Raw genomic sequence first — 22,718 nt, forward strand, 5'->3', positions numbered from 1 at the left:
GAGCCCAATCAGGCTAACATCAGACTTTTCATCACAAACCCTAAAAGCCAGAAAGGAATGCGATGATATATTCAAAATACTAAAAGACAGAGATTGTCAGCCAAGAATACTCTACCCTGCAAGGCTATCCTTCCGAGATGAAGGGCAAATAGTATATTTCTCAGACAAACAAAAACTGTGGGAGTTCACCACCACACAACCACCCTTACAAGAAATTCTCAAGGGAGTACTGCGTTTGGTTCCTGAAAAATAATTACCTCTGCCATAAAAACCCAAGAAAAATCTAAACCTACTAGTATAATAAAAATGGCATTCATGAAGAGAAAACAAACAAACAAAAACGCTATCTACAACTTAAGGAACCAACAAACACAGAAACCAAACAGTAAATCAGAAAGCAAGGAACAAAAGACACCTAAGACAACCAAACAACCAATAAAATGCTAGGAATAAATCAACACCTTTCAATAACAACTCTTAATGTAAAAGTCTTAAATTCCCCAATCAAAAGACACAGACTGGCTGACTGGATTAAAAAGGAGGACCCAACTATATGCTGCCTTCAAGACACCCACCTCACCCATAATGACTCACATAGACTAAGAGTGAAAGGATGGAAAAAGATTTACCAGGCAAACAGAAAAGAAAAACGAGCAGGAGTAGCTATTCTTATATCTGACAAAGTAGACTTTAAACTAAAAACCATAAAAAGAGACAATGAGGGACACTACATAATGATAAAAGGACTGATGCATCAAGAAGACATAACAATCATGAATATGTATTCACCCAATGTTGGAGCAGCCAGATTTATAAAACAAACTCTATTAGACCTAAAGAAGGAAATAGACACTAATACCATAATAGCAAGGGACCTGAACACCCCACTGTCAATATTGGACCGATCATCTAGGCAAAGAATCAGTGGAGAAACACAAGATCTAAATAATACTCTAGACCAATTGGACATGGCAGATATCTACAGAACATTCCATCCAACAACCCCAAAATATTCATTCTTCTCATCAGCACATGGATCATTCTCCAGGATAGATCACATGTTAGGTCACAAACCAAGTCTCAACAAATTCAAAAAAATTGGAATTATCCCATGTATTTTCTCAGACCATAGTGGATTAAAACTAGAAATCAATAACAAACGAAATTCTGGAAACTATACAAACACATGGAAATTAAACAGCATTCTACTTAATGACATATGGGTCCAAGAAGAAATCAAGCAGGAAATCAAAAAATTTATTGAAAATAATGATACATCATACCAAAACCTGTGGGATACTGCAAAAGCAGTATTAAGGGGGAAATTTATTGCATTTAATGCTCACCTCAGAAGAATGGAAAGATGGCAAGTGAACAACCTGACACTTCACCTTAAAGAACTAGAAAAACAAGAACAATCCAAACCCAAAGTTAGCAGACGGAAAGAAATCATGAAGATTAGAGCAGAACTGAATGAAATTGAAACCGAAAAAATAGTACAAAAGATCAATGAATCAAAAAGTTGGTTTTTTGAAAAGGTAAATAAAATTGAGAAACCATTATCATGGCTAACAAAAAAAAGAAGAGAGAAGATTCAAATAACAAAAATTAGAAATGAAAAATGCGTTGTTACAACTAATCCATCTGAAATACAAGGAATCATTCGAGACTACTATAAACAACTATGCGCCAAGAAATTTGAAAATCTGGAGGAAATGGATAAATTTCTGGACACACACAAGCTCCCAAAACTGAACCATGAAGACGTAGAAAACCTGAACAGACCTGTAACAATAAAGGAGATTGAAGCGGTTATCAGAAGGTTCCCAACAAAGGAGTAACTTATTTTTAAATGGCAGTATTATGTTTAGCTTCTTCCCATAGTTACAGTTAAGTTTTGGACATGATTAGCTATTTTTACTGTAGTGTAAGTATTTTTGTACATACTTTAGCTATATTGCTGCATTTTACACTTTACAGTTAAATAGAAAGCATAAATTATCTTCTGGTCTGGAGATCCAGCCAAAGACCTTGCTCACTTTTTCATCTTGGTGCCCAGTGTAAGTTTATTATCCATTCTCAAAGTCTTCTTGCATCTGTTGAAGATTTTCTTAACTCTATAAAGATCAGTATCCATATTTTGAGGAGAGGAGGCAGAAAAAATGGGCAAATATTTTGAGATTCAGCGTTGTGGATATAGGATAATTTAAGTTGTTCTGATATCCTAGAAAGTGTGAATCTTGTGTAAGTGCTGTGCTTATAAGGAAGTAGCTTTGTATTCTAGATAAATGGAGAATAGAGGTGATAATAATTCTCTCCATGGATTGTATCTGCTTAGTAACTGTTGAGAAGTTATTTACTTTGGTTTTATTTGATTTATGAAATATTTTAAAGACATAACCCCCCTAAAATTATTGTAATATTTCCATTTAATAAAGAACATATGAAATTTTTTATTGGAAAAAAGTATTTTGTTGTTGGTTTGTGTTTGTTTGTTTGTTCTGCAGCTGGCCAGTACAGGGATCTGAACCCATGACTTGTTGTTACCAGAATCTCGCTCTAACCAAGTGTGCTAACTGACCAGCCCCTCATTGGAAAGAAATTTTTAACTATTAAATATATCAAAATCCTGCTAAATAACTCTTTTATTTTTTCCTTTAGATTTTAAGAAGTATGCTATATAGAGGTTCTGAAGTTATGCGAGAAGTTGCTTGGGTCATATTTGATGAAATTCATTACATGAGAGATTCAGGTATATTCCTCAGTGTTGAGATGTGTACCGTATTTCCCTTAAGAATGGCGTTAGGAATTTTGAACAAGAAGTTGTTAAATTTTTCTTTGAATTTTTGTGTGGCTGGAGTCATAATAAACTATTGCTTCTTTAAATTGTAGATGATGTGAAATAATATTTCCAGTAGGATTTCATTCAAGTACACCTCCTTAAATAGTAACTTCTGCTGGGTGAGAAAGTTCAATTTCAAACAGAGGCAGTGGAGTTAAAACTGGCTTGCTTTTGATACAGAGTTCTCTAATATAAATAATGTTAAAGAATTTCTAAAACTTCTAGCTTACAAAATTAACTTTCTTGATTTGTATTAAGTTGAATATTTTTAAAAAGCTATGAAATACATGTTTTTGTTAAAAAAAAAAGGTGGGGATTATGAAATAAAAATGAGCAAAAAAAATTACAGGTGCGCTTTACTTAGGCTATTATACTGCTATAATGGAAAAACAAGTGTGCTTGGAATTTTGGGGGTGCTGAGCGGGCTAATATTATCAAACACATTGAGAAGTTAAATATTTAATATGTACACACTTAAAATAAGATTTAATTTTTATTTAAACTGTAGTACTGAGTTAATCTATGGAGAATGTAATGCAATTTAAGGAACCACTTTTTTTTTTACCCTTTCAATATTTTATCCTTTCCAAATTTATAAAATTAAGCTGTAAACACTTGTTTCAGTTTTAAAACCATGAATTCTGTATTGATTTGTTTATTTTAAGGGATTTTTTGGTTTTTTTTTTTCCCCATCTTAATAAAAACTGACTTATGGTTCTGCTTTTCCTCAAATCTTCATCTCCAGAGGATCATAAGGGTAATTTGAGTGAAAGATGCCGTATGGAATGGTAATGGTATCTTCGAAATTTGTTGCTATATCTTTCTACAAACCTTTAACTTCTGCTTCTCAAAGTGAAGTGGAAATAATATTCCCTTGCCTTGTCATCGGGACCCTTGTTAGGCTGTTTGAAAGGATTCAGTCTGGAACTATTCTTTGCAGGCAATATATTTCCGAGTATGTTGTGTTTATAGTGGCTTAGTGTACTAACTTTCTACTGGATAGAATCATGGTGAAAAAGTGGTTTTCAGTAAGGTTCTGCGGCTAACAATATGCTGGTGTAAGGTGGTCTCCATTTCTAACTATAAAGCATATGAGAAAAAAATTTTAGGTACTGTCACAAAGTGACACTGAATCCCAGGGTATATTTGTTTTTTCAGAGCGTGGTGTAGTATGGGAAGAAACTATTATTTTGCTTCCTGATAATGTCCACTATGTCTTTCTTTCGGCTACTATTCCAAATGCCCGACAGTTTGCTGAATGGATTTGCCATTTACATAAACAGGTATTTTCTTTCCCTTTTTTGATGTCTTCAGTTTTTAAAATGTTCTAAGTTGGCTTTATTTTTCCCTTCCTATACTTTTCCCTAATGCTGTCCAGAGTAAAGAACACATTTTAATATGAAACAACTTCTCAAATCAAACAGCTTATCAAAATCAGTTGAAAAAAATAGTGATTTCTAAGTCCCATCTCATACCCAGTACATTCATATCTCTGGGAGTAGGGCCTTGGACGCGCTGATTTTCAAAGTTCCCAAGTTGATCCTGATGATCTGTCAGGTTTGGAAGCTACTATGTTTACTAAGACATTGGTTCATGAGTACAAAGTAGAGAGAATTTCCTCTAATGCCTTGGTACCAAGAAAAGCTGGGCATTTCTTAAGCATATAATTTCATTTTTCTCATGTGAACACGGACTTTTTACTGACTGTTTCCATTTTGCTTTTCTAGTTCAGCTTTACTGTCTATAAAGACCTTATAACAAGCATTTTATTTATGTGTACTGAATTTATTCTTGGTTGTATTTTTCTGCCCTTATGTTTCCTTTGCACCAATATCCTTAGGAATTGATTTTTATTTGTTTGTAACCTCTCTAATAGTGTTTTTTTAACATTCCCCCCATGTTGCTTTGTAGGGTAGAAGCCCAGTGGATCTTCTGTAAGAGCTAGATCAACCTGCTGCTTTAGTAACGTTTTGAAAAGCCTCTGTGGGACAGAATAGATCCATTTTTACTTCAGGGATCGTTTGTATCACCATACTACTCCATAGAAGTAGTTACAGCATGCCAGGGTTAAGTAATGAGTAACTGAAGCTCAGATTGTGTATTTTGCCCTGATTAAGGAATTGGTAAATTGGGAAGATGGTAGTATAATTTGATAGACCTAATTTTTCTACATTTTTCTCTAAGAGTCTGGTGAAGTTTTTAAAAAAACAGTGTTTTCTTTTTGAAATGTTGAATTTACAATTTTGTTTTCCCAAAGTCTTTGTAGCTCAATATGCAGTTTTATTTTGAAAAAATAAAATTTTATTTAATTATTTCTTTTCTTTTCACAGCCTTGTCATGTAATTTACACAGATTATCGGCCTACTCCATTGCAACACTACATTTTTCCAGCAGGGGGAGATGGCCTGCACCTTGTGGTTGATGAAAATGTAAGGGAGTAATTGTCATCCTTATATTTATGATGATATAGTTTATTGTTTTTCCTTAATTTTGAACTAGAGAAGAATGGTAGAGGTCCTTTTTTTTTTTTTTTTTTTTTTTTGTGTGTGTGTCCAGTAGTTTCACAGTACAAAATAGATTTTTTTTTTTTTTTTTAAATTTTTATTTCTAAAATTGTATTTTGGATTTGTGGCTTTTTTAATGCATGAATTAGATTTTCCTCCTTTCTAGCTAAAAATACCTGGAGAATAGGAGCTCTGGACATTAAGTTTTGCTTTTCCCAGTTTCTTTACTTCTTTATCACCTTTGTTACCTCTTACCACAGATAATTTTTAAGTTATTTTACTGATCTCTGTTAAAATTATTATTTTAAATTATTTTTATTATTTGAGGAAGCTTTGTTTGAGGTATGAAAAATGTTTGAATTATGATTAAATATTAGTGAAGTTACATAGAAAAACAATCTGTGATTTCAGGGTGATTTTAGAGAAGATAATTTTAATACTGCTATGCAAGTGCTTCGAGAGGCAGGAGATTTGGCAAAAGGAGATCAGAAGGGACGGAAAGGAGGAACAAAAGGTAATTTGGAACTTTGTTTTGAGAAAACTTTACCTGTAAATTGTATATTCAGATTACTATAACATTTTTTGTATTCTGTTTAATTTTTTTCTCAGTAAGCCATATAAATATCTAGATGATATGTGATAAAATATAAAAGTTGATCTCTTTCCTGTATGACATTAAGTATAATTTAGATACTACAAAATTCACTCATTTAAAGTGTACAATTCAGTGGAATTCACAGAATTATGCAGCCATCACCACAAACAACTTTTCGCATTAAGATATAATTCACATACCATGAAATTCACTATTCTAAAATGTACAACTCAGTGGTTTTTAATATATTCATAGAGTTGTGCAGTCATCACTATTGATTCCAAAACATTTTCATCAACCCAAAAAGAAACACTGTACATATTAGCAGTCATTTTTCCCCAACCTCTGCCCTCCTCAACACCCAGACTTAGGCAGTCAATCACTTGTCTACGTTTTTGTCTCTTATGAATTTACCTTTTCTGGACATTTTATATAAATGGAATCATGTATATGGTCTTTTGTGACTGGCTTCTTTCACTTAACATAATGTTTTCAAGTTTCATCCATGTTTTACTATGTGTCAGTACTTCATTCTTTCTATGGCCAAATAACATTCCATTGTATGGATATTCCACATTTTATTTCTACATCAGTGGATGGTCATTGGGGTTGTTTGCAGTTTTTGACTGTCGTGAATAATGCTGTTATAAACATTCGTGTGTGTACTGTAAGTTTTTGTGTAAATATGTGTTTTCTTTTCTCCGGGGTATAAACGTAGCAGTGGAATTGCTGGGTCATATGGAAAAACTATGTTTAAGCATTTGAGGAACTGCCAGATAATTTTCCAGAGTGGCTGCATCATTTTATGTTCCCATCAGGAGTGTATGAAAGGTCCATTTTCTCCACATCTTTGGCTATACTTAATATTATATATCTGTTTGGTTATAGTCATACTAGTAGGTGTGGAGTGGTATCTCAGTGTTATTTTTCTTTGCATTTCTCTGGTGGCTAATGGTGTTGAGCATCTTTTCATGTACTTGTTGGCCATTTGTATATCTTCTTTGGAGAAATGTCTATTTAAATCCTTTGTCCATTTTTAAATTGGATTTTTTGTCCTTTTGTTGTTGAGTTATAAGAGTTCTTTATATATTCTGGATACTAGACCCTTATCAGATAGATGATTTGCAAATATTTTATCCCATTCTGTGAGTTGGGGTTATCCTTTTATCTTATTGATGGTGTCCATGAAAGCACAAAAGTTTTTCATTTTGATGAAGTTCAAGTAACCTATGTTTTTCTTCTCTTGCTTTTGCTTTTGGTGTCGTATCCAAGAATCCTTTGCCTGACCCAAGATCATGAAGATTTATTCCTATATTTTCTTTAAGAGTTTTATAGTTGTACCTTTTACAGTTAGTCTGTGATTCATTTTGAGTTAATTTTTAGATATGGTTTATCTGTTCTTTTTGCAGGACCATCGAATGTGTTCAAAATTGTGAAGATGATTATGGAAAGAAATTTTCAACCTGTTATTATTTTCAGTTTTAGTAAGAAAGATTGTGAAGCCTATGCACTTCAAATGACCAAATTAGATTTCAACACAGGTACTACATAATTTCAGTATGGTTTTAATGTTATGTGAAAATTGAGTGTAAAATATATTTCTGGTAATATATCTGTTGTGGATTACTAGGATATGCAGTTCACCTTAGTTACAGTAGTAGGTACTCTGTACATTTGTAAAAACTTTGAGTCCCTTGATTTATAATTTATTTTCTTTTCTTTCTTCTCTCTTCTTTTGTGGAAAGATATAAGTAAGTTGCTCTGTGTAAAATTTAAAGACCCCTACTGAGAAACATTAGAATCATGCCTCCTTACACTTTATTACCATAAACTCCTCATTTATTGTCATTCTGTATTTGACTACTTAAGGGTAGGTCTCTTGGTGCAACCACCTTCTATGTAGGTAGTAGTGTGCTTTATTTGTATAGAAATCCAAACCAGGAAGACCTGCCGTTTGGTTAACTATGCTGTAATTCTCAAAGTAATATAACTTTTGGCAGATTAATAAATTATTCCTAAACATTAACTGTAAATGTAACTCACTTAAAGTCACACAACTAGATAGCAGCACAGCCTGGCTGTCTTAGTCCATTTGTGCTGCTGAACAATGCCTGACTCTGGGTAATTTATAAAGAACAGAGATTTATTTCTTATAGTTCTGGAGGCTGGGATGTCCAAAGTCAGTGGGCCTACATCTGAGAGAGAGAGAGAGAGAAAGACAGAGATTCCAACACATGAACTTCCAGGAACACATTCAAACCATAGCTGAATACCAACCCAGTTATTATTCAGTTCTGCCTTTTACATGTGTAATCCTCTACAGTGAAAAGTAAATAAATCTTAAATTCATCCAAAATTAAATTTCTGTTGTATTGTTTTCTTTATCAAGGTGGGTATTGTTTTTTATAATGTATTCATTTTAAAGCTAATTTTTACTTTCTATGGGTTAAAGTAACAAATGATAACCCACATAGCCTGTTAAAGCCAATGCTGTATATGTTTTTTGAGTGAATTGCTCTTATAAATGTTTTCTCTTAAATGCCAGTGCTGAATATGCTTGAAGTTCAGGGTTGTGTATTCATTAATTCAACAAATATTTATTGAGTACTTGTTAGTTGATAGAAACTGTATAAGAGAGCAGTGTAGTGGTTAAGAGCATGGGCTTTGGCATTGTTGCTCTAACAGTTCATAGTAGTGCTGATTATTTATAGTAAGCCTTACTTTCCTCAGTAGTAAAAGATGGGTGATAATTCCTTGTGTTCTACAATTGTTAGAATTAAATGTTGCATGTAAAGCACTCAGTGTATTTTTACTGTTTTTATAGGATAGTACTTTATGCATTAAGTGCTGGGTATGTTTTGCAAGGAACCGCATTTTATAAATTATAATTTTTGTTTACTTTCCCTTTTGATCATCTAATGGTGACTCTTCTTATAGACTCTTACTTTTTATAGTGGGTGAAGTTTGGTATCACTGGCCCATTTTGATATTTATATACCCTTGAATTTTCTTTTAGATGAAGAAAAGAAGATGGTTGAAGAAGTATTCAGTAATGCAATTGACTGCTTGTCTGATGAAGATAAAAAGCTCCCTCAAGTGAGTTTTTAATATCAGTAACTAAAGTGTGGATTTTAATGTGGAGCATATATTCACTTTGCATTTCTTGGTTTTGTTACTATATTGCATTGTTTGCTCACTGCAGCATATGTGTTGCAATATGTACTGAACTGATATTTTGATTTGTATTTTAAATTTTTGGAAAGGTGACGGGAGGAAAGATTGCTGCCTGAAGGAACTTTTCTGTGAAAACTACCATAGCCTGGAAACTTCTCCCCATTTTCCTAATATTATAAAAACTTTAGTCATTAAATTTCTGAATTCATAAGGCTACCACACAAAACGAGAGAGCACACCTAATGAAAATCATATGTTTAGTGAGGAATTTAACATCTACTTTGCTTTAATCCAACATATTTATTCTTTGACTTTTGGAATTGCCTGGGAATTCTAAAATATGCTAATGCTTGGGTGCCACTCCCAGCGATTCTGATTTAATTAGTTTGGTGTGTGTTCTATTCATTACTGTCTTTCCAAAGTTCCCCAGGTGATTCTACTGTGCATCTAAAACTGAGAACTACTTTAAACCAAACTAATTTTGTGGTATGAAAAGAAAAATTGGGAGGTCATAGTCTGCTTTACAAATGAATGCTTTGATTTGTAAGAGATTTACCATAAGATTGTGATAGCATGTTCCTTGGCATTTAAAGTTATGTTTAATTTACAAACCTTTTTTGTAATTTTTCTTTTCAACTGAATTGTTATTGTCTAAGGGCTGAGCCATGTCTTTATACATCTTTATCGTCCTAGCACCCTTCTAATAGTAGGTTTATAATGGCATTTGATAGAATGGTAATGAGAATGAACACTTCAGTAATTCATTTGTTTTTAGATAAAGTACATATTCATGTTAAATATGTTTTATGTTTAATTATTTTGGGGGGATTTGAGTTGCCAATATCTTCTATTTTTACAGATACAAATTCTGCCATCACAGCTTGTAATTTTTTTAGAGGAGATGAAGTGAGGCTGGAAAATTTAAAGCAGCAAAGCATTTGTAAAGTTTATTTAAAACATACCTTTTATATTTAAGAAAGCGAGGCCAGAATTATATTTTGAGTTTAATAATCTGTAGGAATATAGATTTGGGTTTTGTTTTTATTCTGAAAAGGTTTTATTAACAGTTTCTTTAGATACAGAACTTTCTTTAATTACCAATTATTCTTAATTTGGTTAAACATTTTTAAGTAACCTTTCCCTCATATCATTGTAAAATAAATATTCCAAAATCACAGGTTGAACACGTACTTCCTCTTTTGAAGCGGGGGATTGGTATTCACCATGGTGGTTTACTTCCTATTTTGAAAGAAACTATAGAAATTCTTTTTTCTGAAGGATTGATAAAGGTATGATTTCATTTCTGTTTATTATGGCACAGAATTGTGTTGTATGAACAGTTTGAAAATTATAGAAAACATTGTTCATAGGCAGTTTTATGTTGTGTGTGTTTTTTTTTTTTAACTAGGTTATATGGAATGAGTTAAGTAATGAACTTGATTTGTATATGTAGTGTTATACTTCATAAATTTTGTAATGTAGGTAAAAAAAAAAAAAGTTATTTGTTTCCTTAAAGTAAGAAGTAGTAATACTATTGGGTATTGTAGAATTTTGGAGAAGGTGCTATTTAATTATTAGATGTGATGTTGATTCAATAGGTGAACTTTTCTTCTACATACAGATTAAAAGGATTAGTTTAGAGGAGACAAGGAGAATTGCTTGTTAGTCTTAGGAAAGAGTATTGAGGATGTTGTAATTTTAATCAAAGAGAGTCTGGTATAGTAAAATAATAAATGACATTGTGTCTATACCCAGAAATGGGGTATTAAAAAGGGGAAACAACCTGAAAATGTAATCATAAGCCTGTTTATGACTCATACATTATTTTGTTTAAAAATCATTAGAATTTTTAAAATTATATGAAAGATTTATTGTGAGGACCTCAGTGCAAAGTAGAATATTTAAAAGAATTTACTCACCCTGAAGAATATATTTGAGGTACTTTAGGTAAAGAATTGATCAGTATTTATACCTAGGTCTTTTTTAACAAATAACAATTCTGTAATGAACTGAATGAAGTATTTTTATTATCTTTTCTATTGATGAAAATTTAGTACTTCACTGACTTCACTTGTACATGTATCTTTGTGTGCCTGATCCAGTGTTTTTCTTGGTAAAATCTTAGAAGTAAACTTCGAGTCACTGATTCCAGTCTCAGAGATCCTAGTGGTGAAGTGGTCCCCAAAACTGCTGTATTATCAGTGAAGAGGCCAAGAAATTTCACTATGTTTAGAAAAATATTCTCCAACCTAAAGTGGTGTTCATTAGACCAGTTGTAGTCTCTTCAGTTACCACCACTAGAATTTAAGGAAGACAATTTTCCCTGAATTACAGATTTTCTGGGATGTAAGGGACAGTAAATATTATTTAATAATTTTATATGTAAAATACTGAAATCCCTCTGGGAATAACGTGTATTATTGTTGTAGGGTCTCAATAACTAATTTTTAAAAATCAATGATAGATTTATTTACACTTAAATTATAAAACTAGTTTTTCTGCTTAAGATACATGTTTAATTATACAGTTATTCATTTATTTAGGCCTTATTTGCCACAGAGACTTTTGCTATGGGAATTAACATGCCAGCTAGAACTGTTTTATTTACAAATGCCCGCAAATTTGATGGGAAGGATTTTCGATGGGTAAGTAAAGTAATTTATACATTGAAATAATTTTTATCTTTAAGTGTTTTACTTAAGATGACTTTGGCTCATGTAATCTTTGAGATTTTTAGTCTCAAATACTTAAGAACTTGTATCTGAGCTAATACAAATTCAACAGGGTTAAACCTCAGCTCCCTTAAATTTCTATCCTACCCTCCCCGCAAAAAAGACTCCTTCAGGTTAAGGAGTTTGGTGATGGCGGATAAGTGTGCAAATGATGCATCGAGGCTTTAAGATATTTTAATCTATCTAGAATTTTTATATCTGAAGTTTAAGGTATTTAAAGTTCCCCTGTTATAGAGGCTGTAGCTGCAGCTCAGAGTTTTGCCCTTCAAATGTAAATAGATGTTCTTACAGGTTTGCACACACATCTTTTCCGAGGCAGCAGGAAAGAAAGTTGGGAGCATGAATGAAATAGTGAACTGGGGTAAAAAATTAATCAGGAGGCAGGTACCCCTTTCAGAAACAATTGTGACACTTTTAAACTTAGAATTCTGGTAGATACTGGGATGCTAAAGTTAAAAGAAAAAACAATCCCAACTCTAAAGAAACTTAGTAGCAGGTGAAAGTTGACAGACATGCAATAATGTATGATATGGTAAATGCTCTGGGAAGTATGTGTAGGGAGGATACAGCATAAGAAAGGAAATCACTTGTATAAAAGGGTTCAGAGAAGGCAGTCCTTGAAATAAGCAAACAGCAGATGGGTATTTGTCACGAAGGCAGTGGAGCATTGGCAGGAGTGAAAAGCAGGTATGGAGGAAAGATTTCTAGTTTGAGTTTTCAGTGCGAGCCAAATACATAATCTGGTATTTGGGAAGAATTGCAAGTAGTTCTTTACTTAACCTTTTATCCTTGAAATTGGTGATTCTGCTTAGAGAAGTTTCTGGCAGTAAATACTAATCATCAAAACCCTGAAAAGTACCCATGTTAGAACTGAAAAGGCAAAGCATTTTTCTTGATTTATTTTATTTTAAAATGTGTTGGACACTGTACAAGAGAAACATTTAAGTGTAATTTGGTTAGTTTAACATTTTTAAATTAATGAGGCAATGCCCGTATCTCTCTGGAAATATTTACATAGCCTTCAAAATTTTTCTGTAACTTTTTTAAATTGAAAGAAGGCCAATTCATGTAGAATATAACTTGTGATTGTGAAGTAGTTAAAAATCTTTCATGTATTTTATATTTTAAGGTAATGTAAATTTTTTAGTTCTTTGTAATAGTTTGAAATTACTTCATTCTATGAATAAAATTAATGCCACTAGAAAATAAATAAATAAGTCTTTGTGACTTTAATTACTCCTTGGCATTCCTTGTCCTTTTATGGTTGGTACATGGATCCTGGGATAATGAGAAGCGTATAACGGGATTTAACAAAGCAACCTTTTCTTCATGACCCAAGATCATAACTATGAACCTTAAAAATTGTAGTGTGCCACAATGTAATGATGCTCTTGGGCCCTGTTGGGATTTTATTGGACTGCCTTTTTCAAGCATTCTTTTCTGATCTTGGATCTTTATAAAGTTGGCTTTCTTTGGTGGTGTTTTTTTCTGGTGCTTTTCTTGCTCCCAGGTTGTAAAGCCTGTTTTTGATGCCATCATTAGAAGGCTTTCTTATAGCATAGTGGTTCTTAACTATTCTTTTTTTTTTTTAACTTTATTATTTCTTTTTTACATTCTACGATGTTGTTGTAGAGCAGTTGGGAGGGAGAGGGAGAGAGGAAAGGGGAAGGAAATAGGATGGAGGAAACAGGAAGGAGGAAGGGTGGGATTGAGGCCTGTGGCATCCCCCACATTCCCATAGGGGAGACGGTGGGCTTCAAATGGTAGTTTGGTTATTGCCGGGCTGGGTGCAGATGTCAAGGAGGTATGGCAATAGTCCTCACACCCCACCACCCCAGCTCAGGAACCTGGGGCCCTTCTTGCTGAGGCTTGCTGGTTGTCACTGGGCTGGTAGAGCTTGGGGAGAGGTGTGGACAAGGTCCACGGTCCCCTGCTGCCCTGGCTTAGGAGAGCCTGGGGCTTTTCCTGTGTTGGCTGGGTGGTCGTCGCCGGGGTGGTCGTCGCCGGGGTGGTTGCACTTGTCAGGTGAGGTATAGCACTGAGACCCTCAGCCCCCATGCTCAGGACTGGTTGCAGGTGTTGGGGGGCATGGCTGAGGCCCTGGCCCTCCCTGCTTCCTGGCTTGGTAGTCCAGGGGACTTCCGGTCCTTGTAGGTGTTGTAGGTGTTCTTTGGTGAAATGAGACCTTTACTAGTTATCAAATTTTGTCTCTGGTTGTGGGTACTTTGTTTTTTCTTTCGGTTCTGTGTTGGGTTATTTGCTGTTCCGACCACTTAAACTCTGCACTGGAACTAATTTGTTATCCTTTGCTTATTTCTAAACTGGGGGAACTTCCTGTGGGGACAAGTACTTGAGCTCTGTGGTTAGGCTAAATTGCTGCTTTGCTGCTGATTCACTGGGGAAGGCTTTTTGTGGTTGACTTTATAGGTACTTCCGGATCTGGTGAAATCTGATGCACCTGGGTTGTATAGAAACACTGGTCTGGGCCTGAGTCTTTTCATCAAACTGCACCTCTTGCGATTCTATATTCTTGACCAGTCTCCTCTGAGTGGTGCTGCACCGATTGGGGGGGGCAGATCAGTTGTCCTTGCTGAGCCCCAGCGTTCTCCTGGTGGGCCCGTCTCCCCCACTGCCCATGCTGCAACACTTCCCGTGGGAAGGGCCATGTTCTGGTTCCTTGTGATGACTCACCAGCCTCTAAGTGGTTGTGGCTCCTCGGTCCTGTGTGGGTCCATGGGAATCCTGTTGGTGGTACTGCTGACCTGGGGGCCACCAAGGTCCTCTTCTCCTCTGCCACCTCCAAGCAACTTCATCCAAAAGTCACAGCTGCGGCTTTTTGCCGCCTCCTGCTCCATGAGCTCAGGAGCTCCAGCCTTTAAACAACAGCAGCATGAAATGGTCAGAGCTGTTTTTTCTTTCTCTCATTGTGGCTTCTCCCACCTTCATGCACTCCATAGGTATCTCCTCCTCTTCCCCTGAGCTCTAGCAGCCCCATCTTGGCTGTCCTTGCTTTTTAATAGTTGTAAATTGTCTGATTTGTGGGAGGGAATGACACTGGGGACCGTCTATTCTGCCATGCTGACTGATCCCTCTTAACTGTTCTTGAGTCATAATTTTTTTTAGAATCTGGACTCTTTCTATAGGAGAAAAAACACATTTGTTTATAGGAAAAACTTTGCATAGTGTTCAGGTGGTTCAGTGCCTCTCTGAAAGCCGGGAGATTTCACTAACCTTTCTCCACTAGGTTGTTCTTAGTGACAGATGAACTCTACTGAACTCCAAGGACACGATATATATCAAGAAAATAGGAGAGAATTGTGCTTTTCTTTTTAAAGTGTTAATTTTGTATTAACCTCATTTTGCAGATTAAGAAAGTTAATTATGATCAGGTCAGAATTGATACATGGTTGAGTTTGGGTCATTATTTGCTTCTTAGACTTTGCTCTTCTCTAGAATATCTAGCTGAAAGGTATTTTTTTATGGCATATAAAGGTATTTTTTTGAATTAGCTAATAATTCCCAGTAGCTGTAGTGTATTTGGAAATATAGATTAACAGTATAGATTTCCCCTCACCTGCGTGAGTTGCTCTCTATCTGTCAGAACAGGAAGTAGGTCACATGATATCAGTTCAGCTTCCTCTACATTTGGCTTAGTGTTAAAATTAAGTCATTTTGGAGCTAAAATTTACTTTTGTAACATTATTCTCAAGTGTTTTTTATTTTTGTGCTTTTACTTAATCTCTCCTAGAAGTTTGTTTTTAATCATGTTTCCTTTCTTAGAATATGTAACTTGTACTTGTGAATTTTACAGTAAGAAAAATGTTCAGAATTTCTGTATCAGGTTTTCTCCTAAACTCCAGATTTTAATTACGTTTATTCAGATTTCCTCTGGTGAATACATTCAGATGTCTGGTCGTGCCGGAAGGAGGGGGATGGATGATAGAGGTATTGTAATTCTTATGGTGGATGAAAAGATGAGCCCAACAATTGGAAAACAACTACTTAAGGTAACTAAGTTATGATTCTGTGCCTTTACCAAGAATTCTAGAAACATACTCCAGAAGCCACTTTAGAATCTGTTGTGTCAATTCAGATATCTTTCTTAAGTAGATGAGTTAATTTACTAAACTATCTGGGTTTAGGAAAGTAGAAGGTAACTGTCAGAATACTGATCTCTTGTATCCTACTTCATCTACCAGATGAGAAGCAGCTCATCCAATGTAGAGGATGTGAGGATCCCCAGACAGGACAGAAATATTTACTTTGCCCTCCAAATTTAAGAGACCTCTGTACCTGCCCCCTTACCTGCACAAGTCACAACAGGAAGTAGGGCACGTGATATCAGTGTTTGGGACAGTCAGCTTCCACTACCTTTGCAAGCCCAGATAGTTTAATAAATTACCTCAGCATTCTACCTTTCCAGTTCACCCTATTAATCGTAAATATCCCAGTCATAAATTTAAATTTTTAAGCTTTGTTGCAAATTAGCCTTTTATTTTGTTTGCTTGATATTTGTGTTTTGGATGGTCTAGAGTTATTAGTGTTTTGTTTTGAAGAGCTTCTCAGGGAAGTTTGACCTGGTTCTGTTACTTCTTCATGTAGTAAGAAGTTATTAAATCCCTAGAGAAAACTGTTAGTAAGATAGGAAACTTTAATTGAAAACATAAAATTAATTGCCAGCTCATTAGCTACTTAAAATGAAGCTCAAAACATGTTAGGACATACGTAGGTCAGTATCTACAAAATAAACTGCTCAACTTCTTAGACTTGGGAACTGCATGGAGAATTTGAGATACAGTTGTGGGAAGCCTGATATATTGAAGCAAAAATAGATAAAGATGCATACATATTTTATATGTTTTTATATAAGTGAACCTTGTCTGTATATACTCATGGTGATCATATGGTGTCTTATTTTCAGTTTTAAAGATTAACACTTGGAAACCATTTTTTAAGAGTTTTAAACCATATAACTTTAGTTCTTCGTGGAAGGAAAATTACATAAGACTGAAAATTGTGTATTTATTTTTTTCTTCAAATTGTGCCAGAAATAACAAACATTATTCTTCTTTCCTTGTTACTCTAACAGAATTAAGTTGTCAGATTGTAGGAGGTAATATTGTAATGACAGCATTTGGTTCCTTTAGTGTAGAGTTTTCATTCCATTTACTTGACATTCCTGAATTTGTTACTCTGTAAATGTAAAGTTCTATCATTTTTCATATCATTTTTCAGTTAACTTTTTAAATAGTTTTATTGAGATGTAATTTACATACTGTACAGTTTACTTATTTCCACGGTTTTGAATGTATTCACATAGCTTTGTCACCATCACCACAGTCAATTGTAGAACCTTTTCATCAACCCCAAAAGAAACCCTGTGTCCATAAAATCACTCCTCTTTCCTCCCAATCTGTCCCCCTCCAGAACCCCCCCTAGCCCTAGGCAGCCACTACTCTACTATCTGTTCCTATAGACTTGCCTATTCTGTACATTTCATATAAACAGACTCATATAATGTGTGGCCTTTTGTATGTGGATTTTTTTCACTAAGTATAACGTTTTCAAGTTTCATCTATGTGGTAACCTGTATCAGCATTCCTTTTTATTGATGAATAATATTTCATTGTATAAGTATACCACATTTTATTTATGCATTCATCAATGGATGGATGTTTGGATTATTTACACTTTTTGGCTATTGTGAATAGTGCTGCTATGAACATTTGTGTATAAGTTTTTGCGTGAATATGTGTTTTCTTTTCTCCTGTTATATACCTACTAGTGGTATTGCTGGGTCATATAGTCATTCTATGTTTAACCTTTTGAGAAACTGCCAGACTGATTAATTCATCAGCTGCACCATTTTACATTCCCATCAGCAGTATATGAGGGTTCCAATTTCTTTACGTTCTAGCCAGCATTTGTTTAGCTGTCCTTTTGGTTTATAGCCATGTTATTGGGCATGAAGTGGAACACTTCACTTTGAATATTTTATAGTTTGCCTGATTGAAAAGATGTAGTACCCATTTGTGTATCTGCATTTCTAGACATTTCTTTTATTGAGACTTAACTGGTGTTAAGAATTTTTTTTGCCTAGCATTTTTTTCAGGTAGTTTTACCATCATTAAAAAATTTATAGGCAACTTTTTTAGTAACAGTAACAACAAGTAATACTTACAGAATATTCAACATGTCCCAAACATTATTTACTATTATCAACTAACAATAATTACTGTTATTATCCCCACTGTATATATAAATAAGGCATGCAGAGGTTAAATAATTTGTCCAAAGTCATATTGGGTTTTTTTCCCTTTTAAAAAAAATGTTTTTTATTGAATCAAAATTGATTATACATATCTCTGGAGTTCAACATTGAGATATGTTGATCAAATCAATATTACTAGCATGTATATTGTTACAAATTGTAATTATTCTTTATGCCCCTTGTCCAATCCCACCCCATCCCCCCTTCCTCTCCCCCTCCCCCCTCTAATCACCCTAGATTTCTTCTCTCCCTTTGAAAGAATAATGGTTACTCTGTTGCTGCCCAAATGATCTGTCCAATGCTGAGAGGTGTGATCAGGTCCCCCAATACTATCATGGAGCAGATATCTCTTCCATCACTATGAAATCGGCTCTGTGGAGACAGACATCCTCCTTCTTTCTTTATCTCTGCTGGTGACTCTCCTTGTGTCAATTCGCTCCAGTGGCTGGTGGACCATCTGCGTGGTGGTTGTGGCAGCTAGCTGTCTTCATGGCAGCCATGGTTATCGTGGTGGCTGTGGTGGGCCACCCACATGGGGGACATGTTTTTGGCCTGCTCTGTGGTGCTGGCAGTGTGCCTGGTTGTGGAGAGTGTCCGATCCCTGGTTCCATGCCCTAGGTCCCCGAGTGGATCCCGGGGTGCTGGTATGGTGTACCTGGTTGTGGGAGGGGGGTCCAGTCCCCAGCTCCTTACCTTGGGTCCCTAGGCATGCCCTGAGGCACTGGTGCAGTGTGCCTACTTGTGGGAGGGGGTTTTGGTCCCCTTCTCCATGCCTCAGGTCCACGGCAGGCCCCAAGGCACTGGTGCGGTGTATCTGGTGGTAGGAGGGGTATCCGGTCTCCTTCTCTATGCCCCAGGTCCCAGGGCAGGCCCTGAGGTGCTGGTGCGGTGTGCCTGGTCGTGGGAGGTGGGTCTGGTCCTCTTCTCCATACCCTGGGTCCCCCAGCGGGCCCTGAGGTGCTGACGTGGGGTGCCTGGTTGTGGAAGGCGGTTCCGGTCCCCTTCTCCATGCCCCAGGTCCCCAGGCAGGACCCAAGGCACTGGCAAGGTGTGCCTGGTTGTGGGAGGGAGGTTTGCTCCCCTTCTCCATGCCTCAGGCCCTTTGGCAGGCCCTGAGGAGCTGGCACAGCATGCCTGGTTATGGGAGGGGGGTCCAGTCCCCTTCTCCATGCCCTGGGTCCCAGGGAAGGCTCCGAGGCACTGGCAAGGGGTGCCTGGTTGTGGGAGGCGAGACCAGTCCCCAGCTCCATACCCTGGGTACCGGATGGGCCCCAGGGCACTGGCATGGAGTGCCTGGTTGTGGGAGGAGGGTCCGGTCCCCTTCTCCATGCCCCAGGTCCCAGGACAAGCCCGAGGTGCTGGCACAGGGTGCCTGGTTTGTAGGAGGCAGGTCCGGTCCCCTTCTACATTCCCTGGGTCCCTGGTCGGGACCTGAGACACTGGTGAGGTGTGCCTGGTTGTGGGAGGGAGTTTTGGTCCACTTCTCTATGCCTCAGGCCCCTGGGCGGGCCGTGATGCACTGTCCCGGCATGCCTAATTGTGGTAGGGTGCGTCCAGTCTCAACTCCTTATCCTGGGTCCCTGGGCAGGCCGTGAGGCAATGGCATGGTGAGTCTGATTGTGGGAGGACGGTCTGGTCCCCTTTTGCATGCCCCAAGTCCCAGGGTAGGCCCTGACGTGCTGGCATAGTGTGCCTGGTTGTGGGAGGGGGGGTCTTGTCCCTGGTTCCATACCCCAGGTCCCTGGGCAGGCCCCAAGGTGCTGGCATGGGTTGCCTGGTTGTGGGAGGCGGGTCTGGTCCCCTTCTCCATGCCCTGGGTCCCAGCGCAGGCCCTGAGGTGTTGGCACCATGTGCCTGGTTGTGGGAGGGGGGTCCAGTCCTCTTCTCCATGCTCCAGGTCCCCAGTCGGGACCCAAGGCGCTGGCAGAGGTGTGCCTGGTTGTGGGAGAGTGGTCCAGTCCCCTTCTACATTGCCTGGGTCCCCGCTAGGGACCCAAGTTGCTAGCGAGGTGTGCCTGGTTGTGGGAGGGAGGTTTGGTCCCCTTTTCCATGCCTCAGGCCCCTAGGTGGGCCCTGATGTGCTGTCCCTGCATGCCTCGTTGTGGGAGGGTGGGTCCAGTCCCAATTCCTTATCCTGGGTCCCTGGGCAAGCCCCAAGGTGCTGGTGTGGTGGGCCTAGTTGTGGGAGAGGGGTCCAGTCGCCTTCTCCATGCCCAAGGTCCCTGGGCGGGCCCTGAGGCACTGGCATGGTGTGCCTGGTTGTGGCGGGGGGGGCGGGGATCCGGTCCCATTCTCCATGCCTCGGGTCCTCAGATGGTCTCCGAGGTGCTGGCACAGGGTGCCTGGTTGTGGGAGGGGAGTCCGGTCCCATTCTCCATGCTTTGGGTCCCTGGGTGGGCCCCAAGGCACTGGCACTGTGTGCCTGGCTGTGGAAGGGTGTTCCGGTCCCCAGATGGGCCCCGAGGTGCTGGTGTGTGCCTGGTTGTGGGAAGGGGGTCTGGTCCCTAGCTGCTAGCCCCAGGTCCCTGGGGCGGCCCCTAGGCATTGGTGGTGTGCCTGTATGTGGAAGTGGGGTCCGGTTGTTGGCTCCAGTCCTTGGGTTCCTGGGTGGGGCCCCAAGGTGCTGGTGGTGTCAGTGGTTGTGGGCAGGGGTCCTGCCTCTGTGCTCCTGCTTCATGTGCTCCAGCATTAAACCAGCCGCTGCCCAAAACACCGAGAGCAGTTTTTTCTTTCTCTCTTCATGGTTTCTCCCACCTTCATGAGTTCCATAGTTCTCTCCTCCTCTTCACCTGAGCTCTGGAGGCCCCAGCTTGGCTAATGTTACATTTTTATAGTTGTAAATTCATTGATTTGTAGGAGAGAGTGACACTGAGGACCGTCTATTCTGCCATCTTGACCAGAAGTCCTCCAAAGTCCTATTGTTGAATGGCAAATTCTGGTTTTGAATTCAGGAAGTCTGGCTTCAGAGTCCATGCTCCTAACCACCATACGGTACTGCTTTGTAGTACTTTATGCAAATAAATTTTTCAACTATTAGTTTAAACACAATTTGACATAAAACAATGGTTTGTTCTTTGATATACTTAATAAAGTATATGACTTTTTAAAAAAGAAATAATTTATAAGCAAGAGTAATTGAGATTCACTCTTCAGTAATAGGACTTGTATGAATAGAAAGACTGAATGTTTAAAGTTATTTTCTCAAATAAAAATTAAAATACATGATTTCATAGTCACCTTGTATTTAGAAATAATGTATATTTTGCACATTAGTACAATTCAGCTCTGTCATATTTAATCACTTTCTTATTGGTCTTAGCCAGAAAGATGGGAAAATACATATATTCATTGCTTATTGGCTAAATGATATTTGTAGTAATTTTCACTCAATACATGCACATATGTATACATTTGTATATTTAAGCATGTAATTTAATAATTGTGAATTTAAAATATTTTAATTTTTTTCTCTTCACTTTTTTGTCTTGACTGGTTGGGTTTTTTTGTTTGTTTGGGGGTTGTTTTTTTTTTTTTTTTGCAGCAGGCTGTTTCAAGGATCTTGATGGTGGTTATCAGGACCGTGCTCTAACCAGTTTAGCTAACTGCCCAGCCTTCCTGGCTTAACTGATTTTTTTCCTTCTATTTTAATATATTTATTTATTATTATTATTATTATTATTTTACAGTCCAAGATGTTGCGGAGCAGTTGGGAGGGAGGGGGAGAGGAGAAAGGGGAAGGGGATAGGGTGAAGGAGGAGGGGGTTCAAGGCTCGTCATTCTGGCAGGGGATCCCAGGGGACTTCTGATGGCTTCTGGTCACAGCTGGGCTGGATATGCATTTCAGGGGTGGGGGTGTGGCTGAGGCCCTAAGGCTCCCCCCACCTCCAACCCTGGCCTAGGAGCCTGAGGCACTTCCAGCAGCAGCCTTGGTGGTCATCACTAGGCTGGATGTGGACATAGGAGAGGTGTGGCTGAGGCCCTTGGTCCCTGACTTGCCCAGCTTGGGAGCCCAGGCGCTTCCAGCAGTGGCCTGGTCGTCATTGCTGGGATGGATGTCTGTGTCTGAGGGGCATTGCTGAGGCCCTCAGCCCTCCCTGACCCTGGCTTGGGAGCCTTGGGGCTTCCAGTCCTTTTAAGTTTTGTAGGTGTTTTTTATAGGTGTTCTTTAGTAGTGTTAGACCTTTACTAGTTAATATCAGAACTTTTTCTCTGATCTGTGGGATTTTTGTGTTTTATTTCACTTCTATGTTGGATTATTAGCTGCCCCCACCAGTTATAAAACTCTGGAACTAATTCGTTGTCCTTTGCTTACTTCTAAAATGGGGGAACTTCCTATGGGAACCAGCACTTGAGCCCAGTGGTTGAGCTAAATTGCTGCTTTGCTGCTGATTCCCTGGGGAAGGCTTTTTGTACAGCTCAGGTTGTAATTGTTGACCTTTAAAGTACTTCCCAGTCTTGTGAGGTCCAGTACACCAGGGGTCATGTGGAAACTCTGATCTGGGCCCTGAGTCTTTTCAGCAAACTGCACCCCCTGCAGTTCTTATTCCTGATCAGTCTCCACTCAGTGGTCCTGTGCTGATTGGAGGGCAGATCAGCTGTC

At 38.1% G+C, this 22,718-nt stretch overlaps 1 protein-coding gene across 1 annotated transcript in view; it reads left to right on the plus strand.

Moving 5' to 3' along the window:
• MTREX (Mtr4 exosome RNA helicase) overlaps positions 1–22,718 on the plus strand; it is a 99,302-nt gene that overhangs the window by 21,663 nt on the left and 54,921 nt on the right. Inside the window, exons 7-15 of the mRNA XM_063086617.1 lie at positions 2,662–2,752; positions 4,001–4,125; positions 5,173–5,271; positions 5,758–5,860; positions 7,351–7,482; positions 8,958–9,037; positions 10,294–10,404; positions 11,659–11,760; positions 15,729–15,854. Of these exons, the coding sequence (XP_062942687.1) occupies positions 2,662–2,752; positions 4,001–4,125; positions 5,173–5,271; positions 5,758–5,860; positions 7,351–7,482; positions 8,958–9,037; positions 10,294–10,404; positions 11,659–11,760; positions 15,729–15,854 (969 nt within the window). The remainder of the gene's footprint in view (positions 1–2,661; positions 2,753–4,000; positions 4,126–5,172; positions 5,272–5,757; positions 5,861–7,350; positions 7,483–8,957; positions 9,038–10,293; positions 10,405–11,658; positions 11,761–15,728; positions 15,855–22,718) is intronic.

This window comes from Cynocephalus volans, chromosome 2 (genome assembly GCF_027409185.1).
Source record: "Cynocephalus volans isolate mCynVol1 chromosome 2, mCynVol1.pri, whole genome shotgun sequence".
Taxonomy (NCBI): Eukaryota; Metazoa; Chordata; class Mammalia; order Dermoptera; family Cynocephalidae; genus Cynocephalus; species Cynocephalus volans.